General features: G+C 41.1%; 1 protein-coding gene across 4 annotated transcripts in view; it reads right to left on the reverse strand.

The window, feature by feature from the left end:
* Positions 1-509: 509 nt before the first annotated feature.
* The window catches only part of SOX5 (SRY-box transcription factor 5), a 288,474-nt gene continuing 268,457 nt past the window's right edge, over positions 510-20,526 (reverse strand). For all 4 annotated transcript variants that reach the window (XM_069003507.1, XM_069003506.1, XM_069003505.1 and 1 more), the window contains 4 exons: positions 16,765-16,873; positions 15,702-15,875; positions 9,281-9,497; positions 510-6,035 (listed from right to left, as the gene is read on the reverse strand). In XM_069003507.1, the coding sequence (XP_068859608.1) occupies positions 5,732-6,035; positions 9,281-9,497; positions 15,702-15,875; positions 16,765-16,873 (804 nt within the window). In that variant the 3' untranslated portion in view covers positions 510-5,731. The remainder of the gene's footprint in view (positions 6,036-9,280; positions 9,498-15,701; positions 15,876-16,764; positions 16,874-20,526) is intronic.

The raw sequence follows: 20,526 nt of genomic DNA on the forward strand, positions 1-20,526 counted from the left end.
CAAATTCATTTCATCCCACTGCGTGCCATATGCTGCTGTCAAAACTTCATGAACTGTTTAGGCAGCATGTTGGGACATTTTGACTAACTATGAGCAGAGCTATTTTTTTCATAGCTTTGTGTCACTGGTGTTTATAATTGGGTATTTCCCTGAGCATGCTTTGGTCTCTGGGCAAACAAGCCTGTGGCAAAAGAACATAGCCTGGGAAGGTGGGCATAGGACAAACCTCTGGATTTGGCCATCCGTTTATTGTCCTGACAGTGAACTGGAAATAGCACTGTAGCACATTGTTCAGGGACCAACTTCTCCTTCTGTTTTAATGCTAATATTTGAAAGATGGGGTGATCTTTTTGTCCTGTGATTTGATGAAAATCTTGAATCTTGGAGCAGACTGGTAAGCTGAATCTAAATCTCATTTTCTGCTGCTTGAGCCCAGCTGTTTTGTCCTCTTGACAGGAAAATGTGCTAGCACGCCCTTTGCTATAATAAGTGGGAAACAGACCACAGGATAGGTAAAGAACACATTTGCTGTTTTATTGGTGCCTTGCAGGGCAGTAATACTGAAAAAGGGGAATGCAAAAGAAACAAAAACCCAAAAACCAAAACTAAAAACCCAGGATGGTGGCAATCCACATCATATTTTTTTTAAAGAGTACATCAACTCCCGGTTTTTTTCATTTATTGTGGCATGAATGATAACATAAAACCAAAACATGAAAATATACAACTTATATTACACTATGTGTTATGAACAAAATAGAAATCTATAACTCTATGTTATATTTACATAATTATTTATTTTATTAAATTTCAAGTGAGATGGTAGGTTGCACATACTTTGTTTTAAGCTCCAGGCATTTGATTGTCTCTATTTCTTTTCTATTTTCATTTCACTTGTAAAATCCAAAACGTTAGAAGGAGTAAGAGCTTTAGAGCCAATGGAGCTATATAAATACTGTTTCAGCAAACCAGTGACAAAAAACACTGGGGAGTAGAGAAATCAGTCAGTAGAAAAAACGAACTTGACATGTTCTTCAATCTGGGAAACTGACAAGTTAAGATAAAGTCGAAAAAATGTAAATATAAACCAGGCTAAACAGACAGCCCATGCCCTGTGAATTGAGGATACACTTGAATCCACATCTAGTGAATTACACAGTTATTTGCAAAATGGAAGGGATGGTGCTACTGAGAAGTGGGCAGACAAAGAAACTTCCTATCCCATACATCATGCCCTGAAACATCTGAGATACCACACAGTTGCTGTTCTTTACAGCAGATGAATTCTTGCTAAGGAAGACCTACGTCTCCACGGAGTATAATTATTTTTGATGTTACAAACGTGATGTCAGAGGCTTCTTCGGGGACAATAACAGCTCATCTCTTTGGATTAAAAAGAAAAAGCTCTGAAAATGTGCTGCAAAAAGGTTAAAGACAATTTACTTTCTAAAAAATGATTTAATTAAAGACAGTCTACTGCAGTAACCAAATCTTTGAAATAACGTCTTCGAAGAAAGAATTTCTTCCATACGCATTCATAATAAGAGGATTTCGTTACAAAACTAATTAAATGCTATAATAATAGCTAGTGTTCTTTTCTGGGGGCCTGATTAATATAGCGGAACGGTTAAATAAAGATGTTAAATGCACTTAAAAATCCTATTTTACTAATATAAGGCATGAATAAATGGAAAAAAGGATATACTCTGTGTTATTTAATTGAGCTTAGAAGCAAGTGCCTCAGTTTTTTTCCTTTTCCCCCCCCCCTTTCCCCACTGCTGGCGATGTTCTTTCTCAAGCCCACAAGATGCATGGTGGCTCCCTCCATTTTGGAGGAGGTGGCCTGTACACCCCGGCCCAGGCAGCTCCCCAGGAGCATCCTGGCTCACCAGGTTCCCAGGGAAGAGGGGAACAGGGCCCACCTCAGCATTAGGGCCTCAATGCGCTTTTAGGTTAATATGATCCTAATCTCTTCTAACCTGGTTTTCCTACATGCTCCAGGGCACAGAACCCAGGAAAAAAAAAGAAGACAAGAAGATATTTTTATAAATGCATGTTTTGCTTTGTTGGTTTTTTAGGGTTCTTTTCCCCCAGGAAATTCAGGCAGGACAAATACCCAATTTTCAAATCTGATCTTCTACTGCTGAAGGATATATGGGTGCTCATCCTTGGACCTAAAAATAAATTAGCACAGGCATTAAGTATTTTGCTGGTTTGGAACCCCAGAGCCTTTTTTAAAAATTTATGTTTTCATCTTTTGGCCTTTTTTTTTTTTTACTTTTTAACATTTCTGCATTGGTTTCAACATCCCCATTGTAGAGGAGGTGGATAGTCCACTAAAGCAACCCATTCCCAAAGCCTGAGGGAAGGCTAGGCTGGGGTGCAGTCCCTCCAAAGGGAATGTGTATGGAACAAAATCAGCTTGTTCAGCTGAGCCCTGGCTGAGGTGGTGCGAAAAGCATGGGAGTCCTGGAGAAAGGCTCGGTCCCACCGTGCCCATGGACACCAGGCTACCTCCAGGAGTGGCTCCCGCAGAATTCAGGACTGAAACTTGGTCCCACTGAAGTCCAAGGGCCTCCTTCCCACTGACCTTTTCCAGCCCACGCCTCCAAGACTTGCTCCAATCCCACCTGCCACAGTGGCACCTACCTGGAGCTAAAACAAAGTATTCCGGTAGCCCGAAGTGACACAATTAAACCAGATAGTCTCTATAACATGGTGGAAATCAAGCATCCAGCAAATGTGAGGTGAACCCACAAGAGTCAGAAGTAATTTGTTCACAAAGACAGGGAACAAATTTAAAAGTTTAAAAAAAATAAAAGGAGCAAATATCTGTTTTCACATTGTACATAATAATGATATAAAAACAATTGTCTATTTTTTTTCCTTCTTATCCAAACAGAGTGCTTCAAAAAAATTGGCTCTAGATGACTGGTGTAATTAAATAACTAAAATGAGTGATGAGAGAGCAGAAGTTAATTAAGATTGAAAACAACACTCCCATTAATTCACTCCATCATAATAAACATCAGAAGTTGACATGGCTGGGGCCAAAATTAAAATAAAAGAAAGAGAAATGGTGTGAGCAGAAGAAGAAGCGATTTGTTTTCATATGTATATCTATATATTTATATATATATAAAAAGGTAAGGTGGGGAGGGGTATCCATTTTAAATAGCCTAACAGCTTCATTTGCTGCACTGCCAAATTAGAACAGAATAAAATAAAGTTAAAAAAGGGGGGGTGTAAAATAAATTATACATAATTTACTAATCTGGGAACAGCTGACCATTATTATTATTATTATTATTATAATTACCATTTAACACTAGCAAGAAGAGGCAGTTCAACTGAAAAAAAACCCCCCAACACAGTCATAAAATACAAACAAAAAAGAACCCTCTCTGACATGGAGGATATGATCAGCTACTCCAAGCATAATTTCAGAGCAAATCTTCTGAGAGAGAGAAAACAGAAAAGAATGTTTCAAAGCAGAGGTGGAAATCAAAACAGGAAAAACAGAACAAAAATAAAAGAGATGTAGCAGGATAAAACTATCATATGTCCAAACCGCTTGTCAGAGTATTGTCCTAAGTCTTCAATGGCATTTGCTTTTTGCTTTGCACAAGGTCTGCAGAGGTCAAGTTACACTTCAAGTGGGATTTCAAGAGGCAAAGAAAGGCATTCCCCCTTTCCCAATCTCTCCTCCTACCTGCCCCATTCATTCTGCACCTGGCTGATTGCATTGAGGGCTGAACTTGCCTGATTAAGGGACTGTTTGCAAAATCAGTGCTGCCAAATAGTGGTGACCAGGGTAGTGGTGAGTGCTTGGGCTGGGATCTCACTGCCACTAAGATGCATGGGACTAGTTTTACAAGTTAGAGGTGATAACAACAGCAATGCATCTCCCTCTGGGAGTAGGAATTTACCAGGAAGCAACATAAAGTTGGCAACCTCAGTTAAAAAAACAAGTCAGAGGAAGGTTTTTGCTTCAGCATGATCCCAAGACCTTCCTTTCCAGGGCACAGAGCAGCTCCCAGATAGCTTCCTCAACTGGTTGTGGTTGCCCAAGGAAGACAAAACTGCCCAAGCAATGTAAGTGCTCTACAGCAACACTGAAAATATTTCAGCACAGGAGGATAATTTTTCAGTTGTGAGAGGCAGCAGCTAGGGAGACGGCACTGCAACTGTTTGAATTCTTACAACTCCACTTTGAATATGGAAATCTCTTCACAGCTATTAGCCTTCCTTCCTACATGAAGATCCACTGATAAAAGAAGGATTTCTGCCAGTGCACAGGAGAAAAAAAAGACAGTTAAAAAAAAATTGCCTTTTGAATCAGGAATCAGTACTCAACTACCCCGAAGGTACAAGGTCATCAGAACTGGACCCGGTTGGTGGTAACTTAATTATGCTCATCAAGGAGGTAACATTTTCAGTTGCCATGTCCTGTGCAGAACCAACCACATTTGGACAAGCCTTTTTTATGTTGTTTATGCTGCCACTTGAAGTGTAAACTGAAAGTAAAGGTTCCTTACAGACCAAGTCATTTGGAGGGTGCAGGACTTCATTCTGGAACATGCTTTTTGCTAACAATAGTCCAAGATTATTCTTATTAGTACCATAAACACGCACACATGAAAATCCAAGACCATAAAATATTTTTTCTCTAAATTTCTTATGTCTCTCTCTTTTTTTTCACCTGAGAACAGCACCTACAGTTTCCTTTAAAAAGCAAAAGCAGAACCAAAAATATATGTCTAATCTCACCAGCTGCTGGTATATCAGGTTTTTCAAGGGATTGTCTAAGATACAACACTGCCCTAACTTAAGACAGAGCAAGAAGCAAAAGAAAAGCCAAAGAAAAACAGAAGAAGAGATCAACCTAAAAAACAGCAATTTGGACTAGTTCAGCGCTTTAGTACAAATTTGGCACTTGCTCAAAGACTCAGTATGGTGTGCAACTGATGAAGAGAAGTCCTCTCTTGAAAGGAAATAATTGCTTGTTGGGGTTAACAGAAAGACTCCCCACTTCCTTCCTTGCCAGCCACGCGCACAGGCACGCACGCACACACACTTCTGACCCAGATTTGACAGGGAGGAAGAGAAGGAGGAGGAGAAGGAGGAGGAGGAGGAGGAGGAGGAGGAGGAGAAGGAGAAGGAGAAGGAGGAAGAAGAGAAGGAAGAGGAGGAGGAGGAGGAGGAGACAGAGGGGGTTAAAAGGAATTTTATCTTTTTTTTTTCCTGTCAGGTGCATTACCAAAAAAAAAAAAAATTATTTCTCTTTAAACTGTAGCACAAAACAACAAAACACATTCACAAGCCACTTGTTGGCACTGTGTACCTGAGTGAGAATTTCTAGAACATTGTAGAACAAACAGCCATAAAGTTTATTTGAAAAAAAAATAATAATAATAAAAGGTCGACGGGTAAGACTTCAGTGCTTGGGTATAGCAGCTGAATTACTGGCATTATTTTACCCATAGCTTATATCATTCTGTTGTTGTTGTCGTTGTCTTTGTTTCCTTTCTTCTGAGCCTTTTTTCTTCTGATGCAGGCTGATGTCTATTAGTCAGCTGATGTCCCAACTAGTTAAGACTAACAGTTAAAGTAACAGTCAGTGTATGAGAAAGTTAATGTGCTTGGCCACTGGCAAGGATAAACCAGATGGGGCTTTATTTTTTTCTTTTCTCCTTGAAGTCCTGCAGGTCATGAGACATTGGGACCCCAATCAGTTGGCTTGCCCCGCAATGTGGTTTTCACTGTCACTGCCATAGTCCGCATCGGGGTCGTCCTCCTCCTCATCGTACTCATCGTAGATCTCTCCGTTGACGTCATCAGGCTGCATCTCCTCCTTGATGTGTGGCTCCTCGCCCTTGATTCCATAAGTGCTCTGGATGACGGGCATGCCAGGCTCTGGGCTGCTGGACACGCTCGAGTGCTCCGAGGGCAGGTGTGGGGAAGGCATTCCCGCCATGGCAATGGCTCCTGGGTACACTACACCCGCGGTGGCAATGGGGATCTGTGCTTGTTGCCTGACAGGAAGAAAAGAATAAAAGGAGTTGGAATGCTGCATGGAATAAAAGGAGGGTAAGTTCAACAGCATATATTGTTGGGCACGCAGAGGAATTCTTATATCAATATTCCAGACTCACCAAACGATGCTCCACAAATGAACATCAAACCCAAATCAATTCCACTGATAAGAAAACCCAATCTCTGTTAACATCCCTAGCTGTACCTGAACTACACAGCTTCAGCTTGCCTGCTTGGGGGTAAACTTCTTTTCTGGATCAGCTGGGTGCTAGCCAAAAATAAACATTCTTGCCAACTGTGGTCCAACTCAAAACCTGTATATTTTGAAAATCGTCCTTTTAAATAATCCAATCTGCTATCAGGACTAGACATAAAAGTCACAGTAACTAGACATAAACTGCCAACAGGAGAGAGGCAGCAAGGTCTAGGTAGATTGCACAGGAATGGGAAGGTGCTGCAGGGAAATGCCACCGGCTGAGGAGAAAGCAGAGACAATGTTTACTCCACATTCATTCAGGGACCTGGTCATTTCTAGGGAGAGGAACAGTGGGCTTTCTGGAGCTAACATGGATTTGTAGGATGGATCACTAAAGGCCTCCCACTGGAAAGTGATAATTTCCACTGGGAACAGCCCTTGTGAAAAGCAGATTCTTTGACGGAAGGTGGATAAAACTGGGAAAAGGCAGACTTAAAATGGAAGTGGGCATTATTTAAAAATAAATAAAAAGCAAGCCAGAAACATGAGCATTTGAGAAAATCTTCTACAGATGCCTTTATACAGCATCTAAGCCTTGGAAACCTGTCTGCAGTAACGAAAGAAGAATTATTCCAGGCCACAGAAATTCCCTTTGCATCAAGAACTGTAGCTGTGTTACACTAGTATTTTGTTTCCGAGAAGCTTCAGAGTCCCAACAAGCCTAGAGGTTTAAAATTCATGCTCCTTTTGTTTCCTTGCTGCATGAAGTAATTCCATTGCAGTAATACTCTTCAGTACATGCTGCACATTGTAATGTCATCAGCGGTGCGTCCATCTGCTCTGAAAAGCCTTGCCACAGGAGACAGGGCAGAGTCTCTTGAGATGAACATTCTTAATTAAGAATGAAACCCTTCCCTGTTCCCCTGCTTGCCTGTGCCCTTGCTGCACAGTAAGCCTCACACAGTACAGTGATCCTGAAAGACTTTCCTCTGCCAAACAGCTTTATACTTGTTTGGAATTGCTTGCTGCATTTTCAGATACTTCCTGCCTGCCATCCGAGCAAGACCTCCCTCCACAGAGCCCTTATTTCCGTGTTTCTGAAACAACTCAAGTTGTCTCAGCTGAAGATACAGCTCTTAAAGTAGGGAACAGATCTAATTTGCATTTTATTCTTAATTCAGTAGGAAGGCTTTTGTTTTCTGGAGTCAGCATCTCTGCAACAAGATACAACACACTTAAATTGGTTTTAATATTTAACAATAGGAACACTTTGCACTTAAATGGTGCTTTTCAGAGTGCTTTTCAAATATTAAATAATTTAAGAATAGTATTTTTCCACTTCTGTGGGATGTCCAGCCTAGAGGATCTTGCAGCAGTCCTCAGACAGTAATGTATTAGGGCTCTCAGCAGGCCATGCTTGCCACCTACCCCTGAAGATGAGGACACTGAAATAGGGAATATATAAAAATTCCAATCCTTCCCACTGTGATACCTTCAGCACAGCCACAGCTCCTGTTAAACCAAGCACTTATTGTGGTGCCCAGGCAGAAGCTGGGCTGGTGTTTAGGAGTTTAGCCCTAAATGACCTGTACTGGCAGATGCAACAGATGGGGAACTTAAACCAGGAATGCAACTGTAGTGCTGTGACTGGCGGTATCACACACTGACCCCACTGCACACCCCACAGCCACTCTGTCAGCAGCTTCCATAAAGATTTCACCCCAGGTTCTGTGCTCTGGTGTCCTAGTGCAAATTACCTCCAGAAATGTCTTGATTTCGATGTCAGCCTTGTTTGGAAAGCTGAATTTCTGTATGCAGAATGTTACAAGGTTAATTTTTTTCCTGTGATGAGGCATGCATGTTAACCAGATAAGCAGTGTTTTGGGGGCTCTGTTGCCACCTATTCTTTTTCCATAAGGCCCCCTCCTCTTTTTTTTAATCTCTTGATGCCGAATGTTGGCTGACTTCCCTGTGTTTGTTTCAGTGCTTACCACTGGGATCACGGGACCTGCCTGCACCACAGGGTTAAGCGGCTCAAATTTCTCTGCTGAGCGGCTTATTCTAACAATGCACGCTGTAGCTGTTTAAAACACAGTCTGATGACACTTAACAGTCACTGGATAGATGTTCTCTCCTTTATTGCTACTTCTAGCCATTAACTAACGAGATGTGCAACCCAGTTAATATTGAAAGGATTCCAAATTCAGATGAAACAGAACACAAATTCCATTATTTTGGAGAGTCACTCTTGTTGCTGGTTTTGGTTTTTTTTAAGATCCTTGTTTAGCTTTTAATTTTCTCAAGTGAATACAGGAATATTGTGGAATATTTGATTACTTCTGATTCTTTTTATCTGCTGTAACCAAAACCAAGGAATATCTGCAGAAGGAAAATATATGCTAGTCTTCTAGGCATATTTTATTCTAATCATATCAAACTTAGCGATTAGCTCTTTATCAGAACTGGTCTTCTTAAAATTTCTGCTCAATAGAAAGCATTTAACTTGCTGGACTGTAAGACACTACCTGGAAGGACAAATGAACAATGCAGACAACTTCATGCTTGATATGAATCAACTGAGCCAAGCCCATATTCCAGCTCAAGTTCAGTGTGTTCAGCAGTCCTTCTGCAGACCACTTGCCACAGATCATGACGAATGCAAACCTGTATTTTTGGCTTTTGGATCAAGAGGCACTAACACAGATTCCTTCAGATACTCTCTCTGAGGCCTCATAATAGTTATAAGGCTTTACTGAAAGACTTACATTTCATTAGAAAAATTTAAAGCTTTTTTCTTCACGATCAGAGTGGAAATGGGACAGTTGGCTGAGGCTTTAAGATGAGTATAAAGCAGAGCCAACAAAAAGATTCCTAAAACTGCATTACCTCCTCCTGGAACACATTGTTATGAAGTGTAAGTCTCATTTTCTGTTAGCAATATCTAACGTTCATGTCAATAAACTATAACTTTTACCACACGGAATTAAGAATTCTCCCTGATTTTTATTTTCAGTTTTTGATGAAATGAGTAGTTGAAAGGTCCCATACCCAACATTAAAGTACTGCCTCATCTCCTGGCGTCTGTTGCGCATGATGGCCTTGTACTCGCCAATGCGTAGTTTTTTGCCATCTACAAGGCAGGTACGCTTCGGCCTGGGCTTGTATTTGTAGTCTGGGTATTTCTCCAGGTGCTGTTTGCTGAGCCGGGCCTGCTCCTCATAGTATGGCTGCTTCTCTAGGTTTGTCATAGCTTTCCAGCGAGATCCTGTTACCAAGGAAAAAAAAAAAAGATGAGATGCTACTCATCCCCAAACACTGAAAGGCAGAGAAACAAGTAGGTCACCCAGAACAAGACACCTAAGGCCATTTTGCTTTGGGCTGGGAATCTGTCAGAGATTCTAGATAGGGTTCAGGTCTTGTTTGTATTTGGCTCATAAACCTCCTGGGTATGGCCAAGATGCAGAGAGACATGGCACTGGAAATTTTGACTCAATATTTTACTGAAATTTATCTACCTGACAATACCTTTCAAGTGGGCAGTAAAACTATTATCCTGATAATGGGCAATCCCTGACACTTTGTTTCAGGAAACAAGGCAGTATATTTTGGAGGAATGGACACACAGTCTGCTCTGCTGTGTCCCCACCCCTTCCCTGGGCCATGTGCCTGTTTACACCTCCTGTTCAGAGAAGGCTCCACTCTATGTGCTGCTGTCTGGTCCCTGTGATCCATGGCTGGATCAAGGCAGCAGATCTGGATATGCACATATCCACATCTTAATCATTCCTGACAAACACCGGGTCTTTCGGGCTCCCAGGTTGGTGAGAAGCAGAATAGGATCTGACTGTAAATGCTCTGCAGTCAGGTACAGGAGACTGCGAAGACTCTAAAGCAATGCCTCTAAAACCCATAAACTATCCCACATGTGTCCACTGGGGTTTTAACTCCAAGACCATGTCCTGGGAAACACTGCCAGCCCCAGCTTAAAGAATTTACTGTGTGTCATGAAGGAAAAAGCACTGGGGTACTGGCACATCTCTCCCTGGAGCTGCACTATGGCTTCATTGCTGGCAGCCTGGTTTTCTGCCTATGTTAATGCGGATATTTGAGACAGGGATATAGTGAAGACTTCAAAATTGTTTTCAAATGCCTGCTGAAAGTTATAAACTAATATTTCTTAAAGGATACAATATGGGAGCATAAAGTAGAAGTTCTTGAATCAGTTGCCCTATTTTATTTTTCCATTAAATATTGAAGTGCTTCAGGGTAAGATACATTTCAAATAACAGGAATAGTTCAAACTGTGAAACCTGTGGCCTAGAAAGAAAACTTTATTGGAAAATAGTCAATTTTCCCACTGGAAAATGTTTGAATAGTTTCTCAATTTAATGGGTTCGTAATGTCATATGTCATACTTGACTTCCTCTTGTTCCTCATTTTTTATGGTTACTTACACTGTACTTAAGCTCATGCTATTACTCACACTGGTCTTACCCGACTGTACCCCCAAGACTCGCAGTAGAGAGAGTGCAGTTATCCTTTCCCCAGGAAAGAAAACAGTTTTATTCCCTCTAGAAAGGCCCCTTCTGATTATTGACACCATTTTCCCCATTACTTTTTGAATCTTTATTCCATGCTGCAGTCTGGGCTTCTGGAGAGAAGAGCTGGTACTGCCTGACCTCACATCCAGAGATAAGCAATGCATAAACAATGATGTCTTTGTCCTGAAGAGGAGCAATGGACATGCCTTTCCTAGCAAACATTGCTTTGAAGTCAAACCCATCATTTTTCATGATGTTTACACCCTATAGCATGCAGAGATCCCCGCAGCTAGTCCTGGACTGGGAAACAGTTTAATGACATTGTTAATAGCTTAGGCCCAGCACCATAACTGCATAGCTAGATGGCTTTTAGGGTTTGGACTGAAACTCCTGCATGCCACTTCTTATGCCATAGAGGTAGTATCTATGCCTGGGGATCTGTGGCAGGGCTCTGTGTTACATAGGGCAGCACCCCTGTGACCAGAATCCTGCTCAGCAGCTTTGTCTCCTGCAGAGAAATTATTCCAAGCTTTTTCTGGCAAAGAGAGTGGCTAGAAAAATGACACCGACTTTCCACATGTAGTACCTCCGGGATCTGGGGATGAATGACACAGTGATAAACACATGGACACTGTCAAAACACTGCACACCAACTAATGCTGCATAAGAAGGAAATATAGATTGGGCCTGTGTTGAACAATGTTAAGAATTCAGGGTAAAGCAAATGAGCTCTGGAAGATGCCCAGATGTGAGCATGCTTTCAAATTCCGCCTTGTAGGCACTGACACACTGGTGTTTCAGCAAAGAAAATCCTAATAGTTAGCCTAAATCTAGAGTTGTCTAATCACAGACCTGCTGAAGACCCTAGGAAAACAGCTCCAGTTCCTTTTCCTGACGCTGCATCAGGTTTTTTTTTGTGACTAGAAAAGCTGAAAACCTCGGTCTTTAAACAAATCTTGACATTTGCTTTATATGCTGTGAAGGGATCTGCAATGTAGGGTCTCACACGTTTGAGAGAGAGGGATGGACAGAAAGGTAAAAATTAAAGTCAGCTGTTGCAAAACTACCATGAAAATGCTCTATTCCAGCACAGCTTCTCTTCTGCTGTGCCAGTTCACTTGCTGCAAACGTACAGTCAGGTCTGGGCAGGCAGATTCCTACCCCCTCGTGTGACAAGAAGCAGTAGGTGAAGTTAGGCAAACACCACAAATCCTTGCAGGATCAGGGCCATAAGAAGGGAAATTTTGATGCATAATATCTGTACATACAGTTACACATACAATATTTATTACATAAATGTCATTTGTTACACTTTTTCTTCCTGAGCTGCTCACTGAAAAACAGCAAAAATCCTGGCAGTTTCACCTGTCTTCCTAGAAAATTTTTAATAGCTGCCTTCTGCAGTGATACCTCCTCTTACTATGACTTTACTGTTCTTACAAAATATACTAAATATAATTGACTAGTATGTTTTGAAGTATCATACATAATTAAACAAACAATGCTGTCAAAATAAATTTTAAAAAAGGGCATATTTTCTGATGATAAACCATCATTCTTTACATTTTATCATTTTCACTTATTTTCTTAGTAATTTACATAATACAATCAATTCTCTGAACAGTCTTAATCTGAAATTTTGAAGGATATATCACTCTGATCTTTGAATTTACACCCACAGGGAAAGCTATGAATGAGTACCATCAATCAACATATTAAAACTTTTTAAAAATACCTTATATTTGGACAAAATATGCTTGTAGTAGCTTTGTTTGTCATTGTCTATAAACACACACAGGCAGGCATGGGTACCTATGCACAGTGCCAAATCCAAGCCCAAAGAAGGTGTGATTGTAGAAACTTTCTTTTTAAGGGAAGATTTACACTCTTGGGTGAACTTTCTGCTCACCATCTGTGCTGGAAAGCTTTGAGTGGGTCAAGTATGCAAGGCTTTTCTCCGTGACTATGAAAACAAGAGCCCATTCCCCTCCCTCGATGTATGCATAAGGACAAGCAGGATTCTTGCACAATTCTCCCTGATATGGTGCCTGAAGTATTCAGGAAAAAAAAGCAAATTCGAAGACTTTGCAGCACTGAGCACAGCTCCTGTCCCTAAACTGAGCTAGGGCAGTCAGAGCTGTGCCCACACAGCTGTGTGAGACTGTGAACACATCTGGAGAGGGCAAATACTTGAGTCCAGGGCGGAAAAGAGATGGTCTCAGCCATGCCCAGACACTTGGGCTCAGACACACACGTGCATCTTCAGAGCTCTGCTTACTGCTGATTTTAAGCCAAGTTTCGCTGACAAGAATTTTCAGCTGTTTGCAACACTCTCTAACTTTCAGTCCATCAGACAGATTTTTTAATCTGAGTACCTGAATCAGGCTGATTTTATGTTTAACAAACACTCTCACATACACAAACACTTGTATAATGTATAGGTATGAGTAATATTTGTGTAAACACATGTATACATGCCAAGAGAATTTCTGAAGCTAGTAATTAACTTAATTTTTCCAAAAATCTTGATGCTGATTTTGTGATGAAATTAATTCAAATATTTACCAAAATATCTAAACAATGCATTATTAAATTGATAGGGCCCAGCAGTCCCATTTTAGCACTTTTGGAACAATTTACTAAAAAAATCATTATCCACAAGTTTAAGTTGCAATGAACAGATGGATGACAAACGTATGCACAGACAAATTTAGTGAAAAATCCATGTATCTAATTTTTATGCTCAAAACATAATACCACAGTGTCAAACATAAGCCCTAAAGAATTCTAGTGCTGGGAAGGGGACCTCCTCTCATTTTACTATAAAAATGACCCTCGATTGGTGAGAATTCCATCTAAGCTACTCTGCATGACAACGAGCTCTCTGACCTCAATGTGTAGCAGTGCTGCTGGAAAAATGGGAAGGAAAAATTGTGGCTTTCTAATAAGGAGACCCTAATATCTGGCTGAACTGTGAGCTTCTGGTTGGTCACCCTACGCCAGTTAACAGACAGCTCCCCTGCTGACTTCAAAAGACTGGCCTTTTGCAGTTGAGGGAACTCCTTTGTAATGTTTCTGTCAAGAAGGAAGATGCCAGAACATCCCTCTCTGTTGCACAGGTAGAATGAAAAAAATCAAGTGTGATGCTGTAAAGAAATAGAAACATCATCTTTCACTGTCTCAGACCTTGCTTTTCCCCATATCTGGCAGAAAAACTGAGAGTTTGGAGTCAGCTATACTGTCTGTCACCTCAACAGGATCTGTAATGAATTTGCACATTTTACTCCAACTACTGTATATCTAATCAGAAAAAGATGTCTCCATATCTCCCTGATCTAGCGCCAAATAGTAAAAGGTGATTCCTTATGTTAACAATTTCAGCAGAATGGCTTATTAAAACCAGATTTTAGGGTATTATAAAATGCTTAGAAGCCCTTTAAAATGTCAACCAGGATCCCCAGAGACTGCGTAAAATGTCAGCCCAGCTCAAGCGCCTGTTTTAAGCAGAATGAATTAGCAGCGTGCTGTCGGAGGTTGTTATCCAAAACAATCAGTTAAGAGGGAAAACATCAAGCTCTCTTTGTACTTTCTGTATGAAAAGGGCCATTCAGAATGATCTTGTAGATTTCTGAAGCTGATTATTTAAAAACAGGTTTAACCAGGTCTACTCTCAATTTAGGAACAGACCAAAACTATTACTGCCCTGTCCTCCGGCTAATCACATCATACACCTCTGACCAGTATAATCCCTTTTAACCAGTATAAGGTTATTTTGCCATCAACATAACCAATTTAGCCTTCTAATCCTGTTCCCATAACTAATCTAATAATCTCATACCACCCTTTAAATCATGAGTTAATATCATCGCATCTGCCATCCATGGCAATACATTTTGCTTCTCCAACCAATTTATCTCATTTCCACTTGCACCCTGCTAACTTTTCATAATACCACTCTAATCAAGGTAAGCCTCAAACCTCTGACCAGTCTAAACTCGGCATATTTATCAGCCCTGCAGCTGGTTAATGCTGCCATCATAATTGCACTACATCTCTTGAGTAGCCTGCAAAACTAGTGAGATCTGCAGCACAGGTAAACATGTTCCCTGCTCAGCCACTGGCCTGAGAGATGCTTAGGTCCTGTACCTGTTTTTTTCAGTAAAAATGCAATATCTCTAATTTGGTCACAAATGTATTACTTTTCTGCAGGAAAGTAATTCATTGGCCTCAGTGAGCCTCATTAGTAACCTACTGTATCAGCCAGCACATCACAGAGGAGTAACTTTGGACAGAACATGGTCCTGAGAATCTGATCAAGTAGGGAAAAGTTGGAAGACTTTGGCAGGAGATTCAGTAGATGATGTTCAGGACAAGTGTTGCTCAGGATGTGATGAGCAGAGAATATGGCAATCAGGGTTTTTTTAAAAAACTTCAGGATTCTTTTCAATATATGAAAGAATGAAGAACCACCCACTGTAGGAGAAGATCAGGTTCAAGACACAAGTCCATGGGACCTGCTGAGATACATCTGCAGGTCCTGAGGGAACTGACAGATGAACTGGTTAAGCCACTGTTCGTCCTCATGGAGAAGTTGTGGCAGTCCAGTGAAGTTACTGCTCTCTGAGAAAGGAGAAACGTAACCCCCATATTTAATAAGGAAAACTCGGGACCTATGAGCTACTCCGTCTCTCCTCTGTGCACAGCAAATCACCACCACAATCTCAATAATTACAAAGACACAAGAACATTTCAGGCTGTGGTTAATGCATACTGCTGGGCAGCACATGGGAAGCTCATATTACTGCTGTCCTTGGTGCAGTGACTGAGGAGCAAGAGAGAAAGAAACAATTCTATTATGTCAAGTGCTCAGCTCAACTCAGAATTTTTTCAAGCTTCACTCTGGAAGAGCAGTGCTCTATCATTCTTACCTAGTATCTTGCTGATGTTGGAGTTGTGCATGTCTGGGAAAGCTTGAAGGATCTTCCTCCGTTCATCCTTAGCCCACACCATGAACGCATTCATTGGGCGCTTGATGTGGGGCTCATTGCTGCCACGCCCTCGGGATTCCCGGTAAATCCGAGACTCTGAAACTCCCGCGCTTCCTAAAAAGCAAGAGGAAAACACTTCCAGCTTGTATTTCAGTATGCAGCTTCCTGTGCCATCAATAACTTAGGTCAGGTGCTGCACATTCAATGAGTCAGTGTTCGCAATAGGTTAATGGTTAATATATTGTATATTGTCTAGTTTAGTTATTCTATTCATTCAGTACCACATAGTATAGACCTGATGAAGAGTTTTGATGTTTTTTTAAAATAGAAAGCATTAAACAGCTTTTCTAAGCCATCTTTTACTGCTTAATTACATAAATCAAATATATACTTATCAATACAGGTTTACTTTTTATTTTCTTCCTTTCTTGCTTACAGAATGCTGGTCCTATTATGTTACCAATCTTCTACCTTTTCTGTGACAGAAAGGGGGTGATAAATGACAATACTGGGGATTTCTTCTTAAAGAATTCTATAACCAGCAAATGAGTATTTACATACTTGCCTGTTTTTGTGCTTACATCTCCTTAACAATATATGCAATAGCAGAGAAACAAATAAATATTATGCTCACTTCATCAAACCAATAAAGCTCCCATAGATGCAGAGCACACAGCACTTATGGAGGATCAGGTCTACACTTCATGGATTCCCTGTGTGATCACACTTACCCCACATATATTTGCTTCCATTAGTCCCTTTCATTATCAGAAATACATTTTTGGTCCCATCTTGAGACTTTCAGTGGACAGAGGGAAGGCTAAAAATCGTCTCCAGACTTAAAACACCCCACGATGAATCACTTCTTCCTGCCTTGTTTCATAGCCACTTATTCCTAACAGATCGTACTCCTCATGGGCTTCCAAAGAACTTGGATTCTCCCTCAGATCCTGTTGATATGCACACACAAACCTGGAAATAAGGAAAAGCCATCTGTACTGACCGTCAGAATCTCCACTCATGTTGAAATCCATCATTGTGTGGCTGAACTTCCCATCTTCACTCTGTTTTACTGCCAGCTGCTGAGTCAGGGTCTCCAGTGTTGTTTTGTCCTATATGGGCAAGATGACAGGATTTGGATCAGGAAAATATTTAAATATTGTAACTTGATAGGAAAGCTAGATAACTATTCACAACAGTTTACTGAGCCATGTATTGAATAAATAATGCTTTTTCTGGAAGAGAAATGGTTACAGACTCTATCATAAAGTCCTTTCTAAAACTTGCTTATTAGCTAGTGATAAGCAAACTCCATAGTGTTGAAAAGATTGGCTTAGTTAGGCATGATAAAATTGGTTGCACATCTGAAGAATATTTCAACTCTACGTCCCTGAGACTGCAAAGCTGGCCTGGAAGTTTAGGTGATGCATGGTCTTTTGCAATGTATTTATTGTTTTACTCTACTTCTAGCCTGCAATCGGAGTGCAGAGAGATGGATGGCTTTGCCCTGTTTCTATTTTAAAAGGCAGCAAATTTAGGAAGCAGCCCATAGGAAAAAAACCACCCTACAGTTCAAACTTATTCAGGCCTTGGGAAAGGTTCAGACTGAATTAAGCATGATCCTTGGGCAGCCGTTTGTGCTCTTGTCCAGACTGCTCTGTCCAACCCTACTAACACCCCGTCCATCATTCATCTGGTCAGAACTAACTATGAACCCTGGATTGCAACAGGCTGGTGTGTGCTGCCAATTAATCTGTCAGGCTGCACTGGTGTCTAAAGACACTGCCAGAACAACATGCTAGGGCAATTAATTCCAATGTTCTCTTCACAACACCTCACTTCCCCCTAAACTGTTTGACTTTACAAACACAAAGGTGTTCCATTTTCCAACTGTTTTTGTTTTCCCAATGGCTTTTGCTCATGAGCATTCTATCTTCCTGACAATAATATGTTTAAAAATACACCTTTCAGGAAAGCAATAATAACATTTCAAAATCTCAGGCGCTGTGCCTTTTGCAAAGCTAAGAAAATGACATGATACAGCATGATAATGAAGTGGCTCCAGTCGAAAGAATTCTTTTGAGCTTCTTCCTGAAAGAAAAGATTTCTGTTTCCTTGCTCTATTCCGCTCCTGTTGACTGTGAAAGATCAATGAACTAAAAAAAACTTTCAGATTTCTCATGGCAACTGTTCCATGTAGCCTAATAATGTCACCGGGTTGCATTACAGAAGAGAACAGAAAAGAGAACAATGCGAATACAGAAATGCTTCCCGTAATGTGATGTCCCTGCATCTGCAATTCAAAGAATGGTTCAAATTCATGTAAGTCACCGCACAAAGATTTTCTCAAGGAGAGTTGAAAACAAGGCTAATCTGCTCAACTCTGTATGTTCACAGAATTTAGGGAATATGAGGTTAACTTTCCTATTCCTCACATTCATTTTCACTAAAAACCCTTTCACACTTCTGGTGTTCTGTCTATACCCTTACACTTCACCATGGAAAGCGTGCGAGATGAGTTTTCCTCTTGGTTTTGCAGGACAAGCTCGTGCAACAGACAGCCTATCCCAAGCAAAAGGGTTTCCATAACACTGCCAGGCACAGCAGATCCAGAAAGCTTGGAGAAGCTTCAAATAAGCACCTGAACTATTCAGGCATTTAGCTTTACCAAACTCTTTGATCCACCATTTATAACTCAGCTCCCATTTCCAAAGCAGCCTGTCAGAAGTCAAAAAGTCAGGAACAAGTTCACTTTGTATTTCTTCCAAATGGATTGCACGGATATATAATAGAAGTCAACAGTTTTTCCTCAGAAAAAAAAGAATCTATTTACTGTCAACTTCACAGTGCTAGAGTTCAAAAATTTTTATGTCAGGAATCATTTTAAAACACTGCCACCAAGCTAGAATATGAAAGAACATTTTCTCTTGTTGGCTATATTATGGGGGAAGGGAGTTACTCTGTTGAAGACTTTTTTTGAAGCATGTGTAAACCTCTCAGAGAAATAGAGCTGAGAGCGCAAAGGGCATGGGCATAACAGCTTTTTCTTTAGGCAGTAAATGCAGCTCTTGGAGTTGGAGGCAGTTCCATTCCCAACCACACTCCGTTGACATGACCTGACTGAGTCCTGAGGTCAGTGGATACTCCAGAATGCCAACTGCAAGGCACACTCCAGGTACAGCTCATTCATCAGAGCCTGACTTAACCAGCCCATGTATGCTCTGCTGCAATCCACCTTGGACAGAGTTTTACATTTTAAGGTACAGCCATGCTGGATGAAGTGAGGGAGAAAAGGTGTCATGGAAGAGGGGCCGTGAAGGAATGTCAGATGAGCGTGGAGCTCCCAGGCTGCTCTGTGCAGCCCTGCAGACGGAGGTGGCTCTCTGGAGAACTGGAACATGATGAGCACTGAAACCACCCTTTTAACATGGTGACAAATTTACTCCTTGCTACTTAAATGTATAACTCAACCAACAATGATAAAATGGCAGCTAGAAAGAAGTTCTGCATGACATTGCTCTGGAAACAGAGGATCAAAGCAGCCAGCTGTACTCTTCTGTTGTTAATGTTCAGAAATGTTTTAAATCTAAAAAGCACGAAGGCAGTAGTAAGTCTAAGGCCTGCCTTTGCCTGAGCCTCTGCAACAGCACTTCTCCTATGAGAAAAGGCTATGAGAGTTGGGATTGTTCAGCCTGGAAAAGAGAAGGTTTTACGGTGATCTAATTGTGGCCTTTCAGTACCTGAAGGGAGCCAACAACAAACATGGAGAGAGACTATTTACAAGGGCCTGAGTGACAAGACAAGGGGCAGTGGCTTCACACAGAAAGGCAGTAGGTTTAGATTAGATGTTAGGGACAAATTCTCTGCTGTGAGAATGCTGTCTCTCTGTGGTGAGGCTCTGGGTCTGGCTGCCCAGAGAAGTTATGGATGTCCCATTCCTGGAAGTGTTCAAGGCCAGGCTGGATGGGGCTCTCAGCAACCTGGTCTAGTGGAAGGGGTCCCTGACTGTGGTAGGGGGTTTAGAGGTAGATGATCTTCCTTCCAACTCAAGCCATTAAAAAAAAAAAACAAACCAGACCACCCAACTGCCCCCCTCAAAAACCCAAACAAAACAGTATTAGGAGAGCAGAAAGAGATCAGCAACACCCTGGTAAGATGCAAAAGTCTGACTGTAGGTCAGCAGCATTATGATTTCCTGTCCTATGCCCTTCCCATTAAACACACAGCACCCGATTTTCCCCAATCCTGACATAGAGAAACACTTTTACAATCACTAAATATTTGAAAGGGACTAAGCAGCATTCCCATGTTGTTTTGCTTAAAAGCATTCAGTTGATGACTTACTGCTTTTCGTTTGATGGAAGCACCTACTTACCCTTTCTACAGAGTCTTTCAGTTTATGGGCAAGTATTTATGGAACCTCCAAAGAAACAAAGGAGAATTTCTTTTCTTCTCTGACCCCAGATAAACTGGCAACCTGCTGATATTGCTATTCCAGCCTCCTCTCAGAGAATCATAGAATGGTTTGGGTTGGAAGGGACCTTAGAGATCAACCAGTTCCACCACACTCCCCCCCCACAACCCACAACAGACAGGGACATCTACATAATAACTTCAGACAAGAAATCCACAATGGTTTGAAGTTTATACAAAATCAGGATCTATTAATCATCATTATCATAATTCAAAAACAAATCACACATTCCCAAAACTGCCACGACTCTGCTGTGTTGGATTAGCTGTGTAAACAGTAGCAACATGAGGC

The sequence above is a fragment of the Aphelocoma coerulescens genome, chromosome 1A (genome assembly GCF_041296385.1).
Source record: "Aphelocoma coerulescens isolate FSJ_1873_10779 chromosome 1A, UR_Acoe_1.0, whole genome shotgun sequence".
In the NCBI taxonomy this organism is placed as follows: Eukaryota; Metazoa; Chordata; class Aves; order Passeriformes; family Corvidae; genus Aphelocoma; species Aphelocoma coerulescens.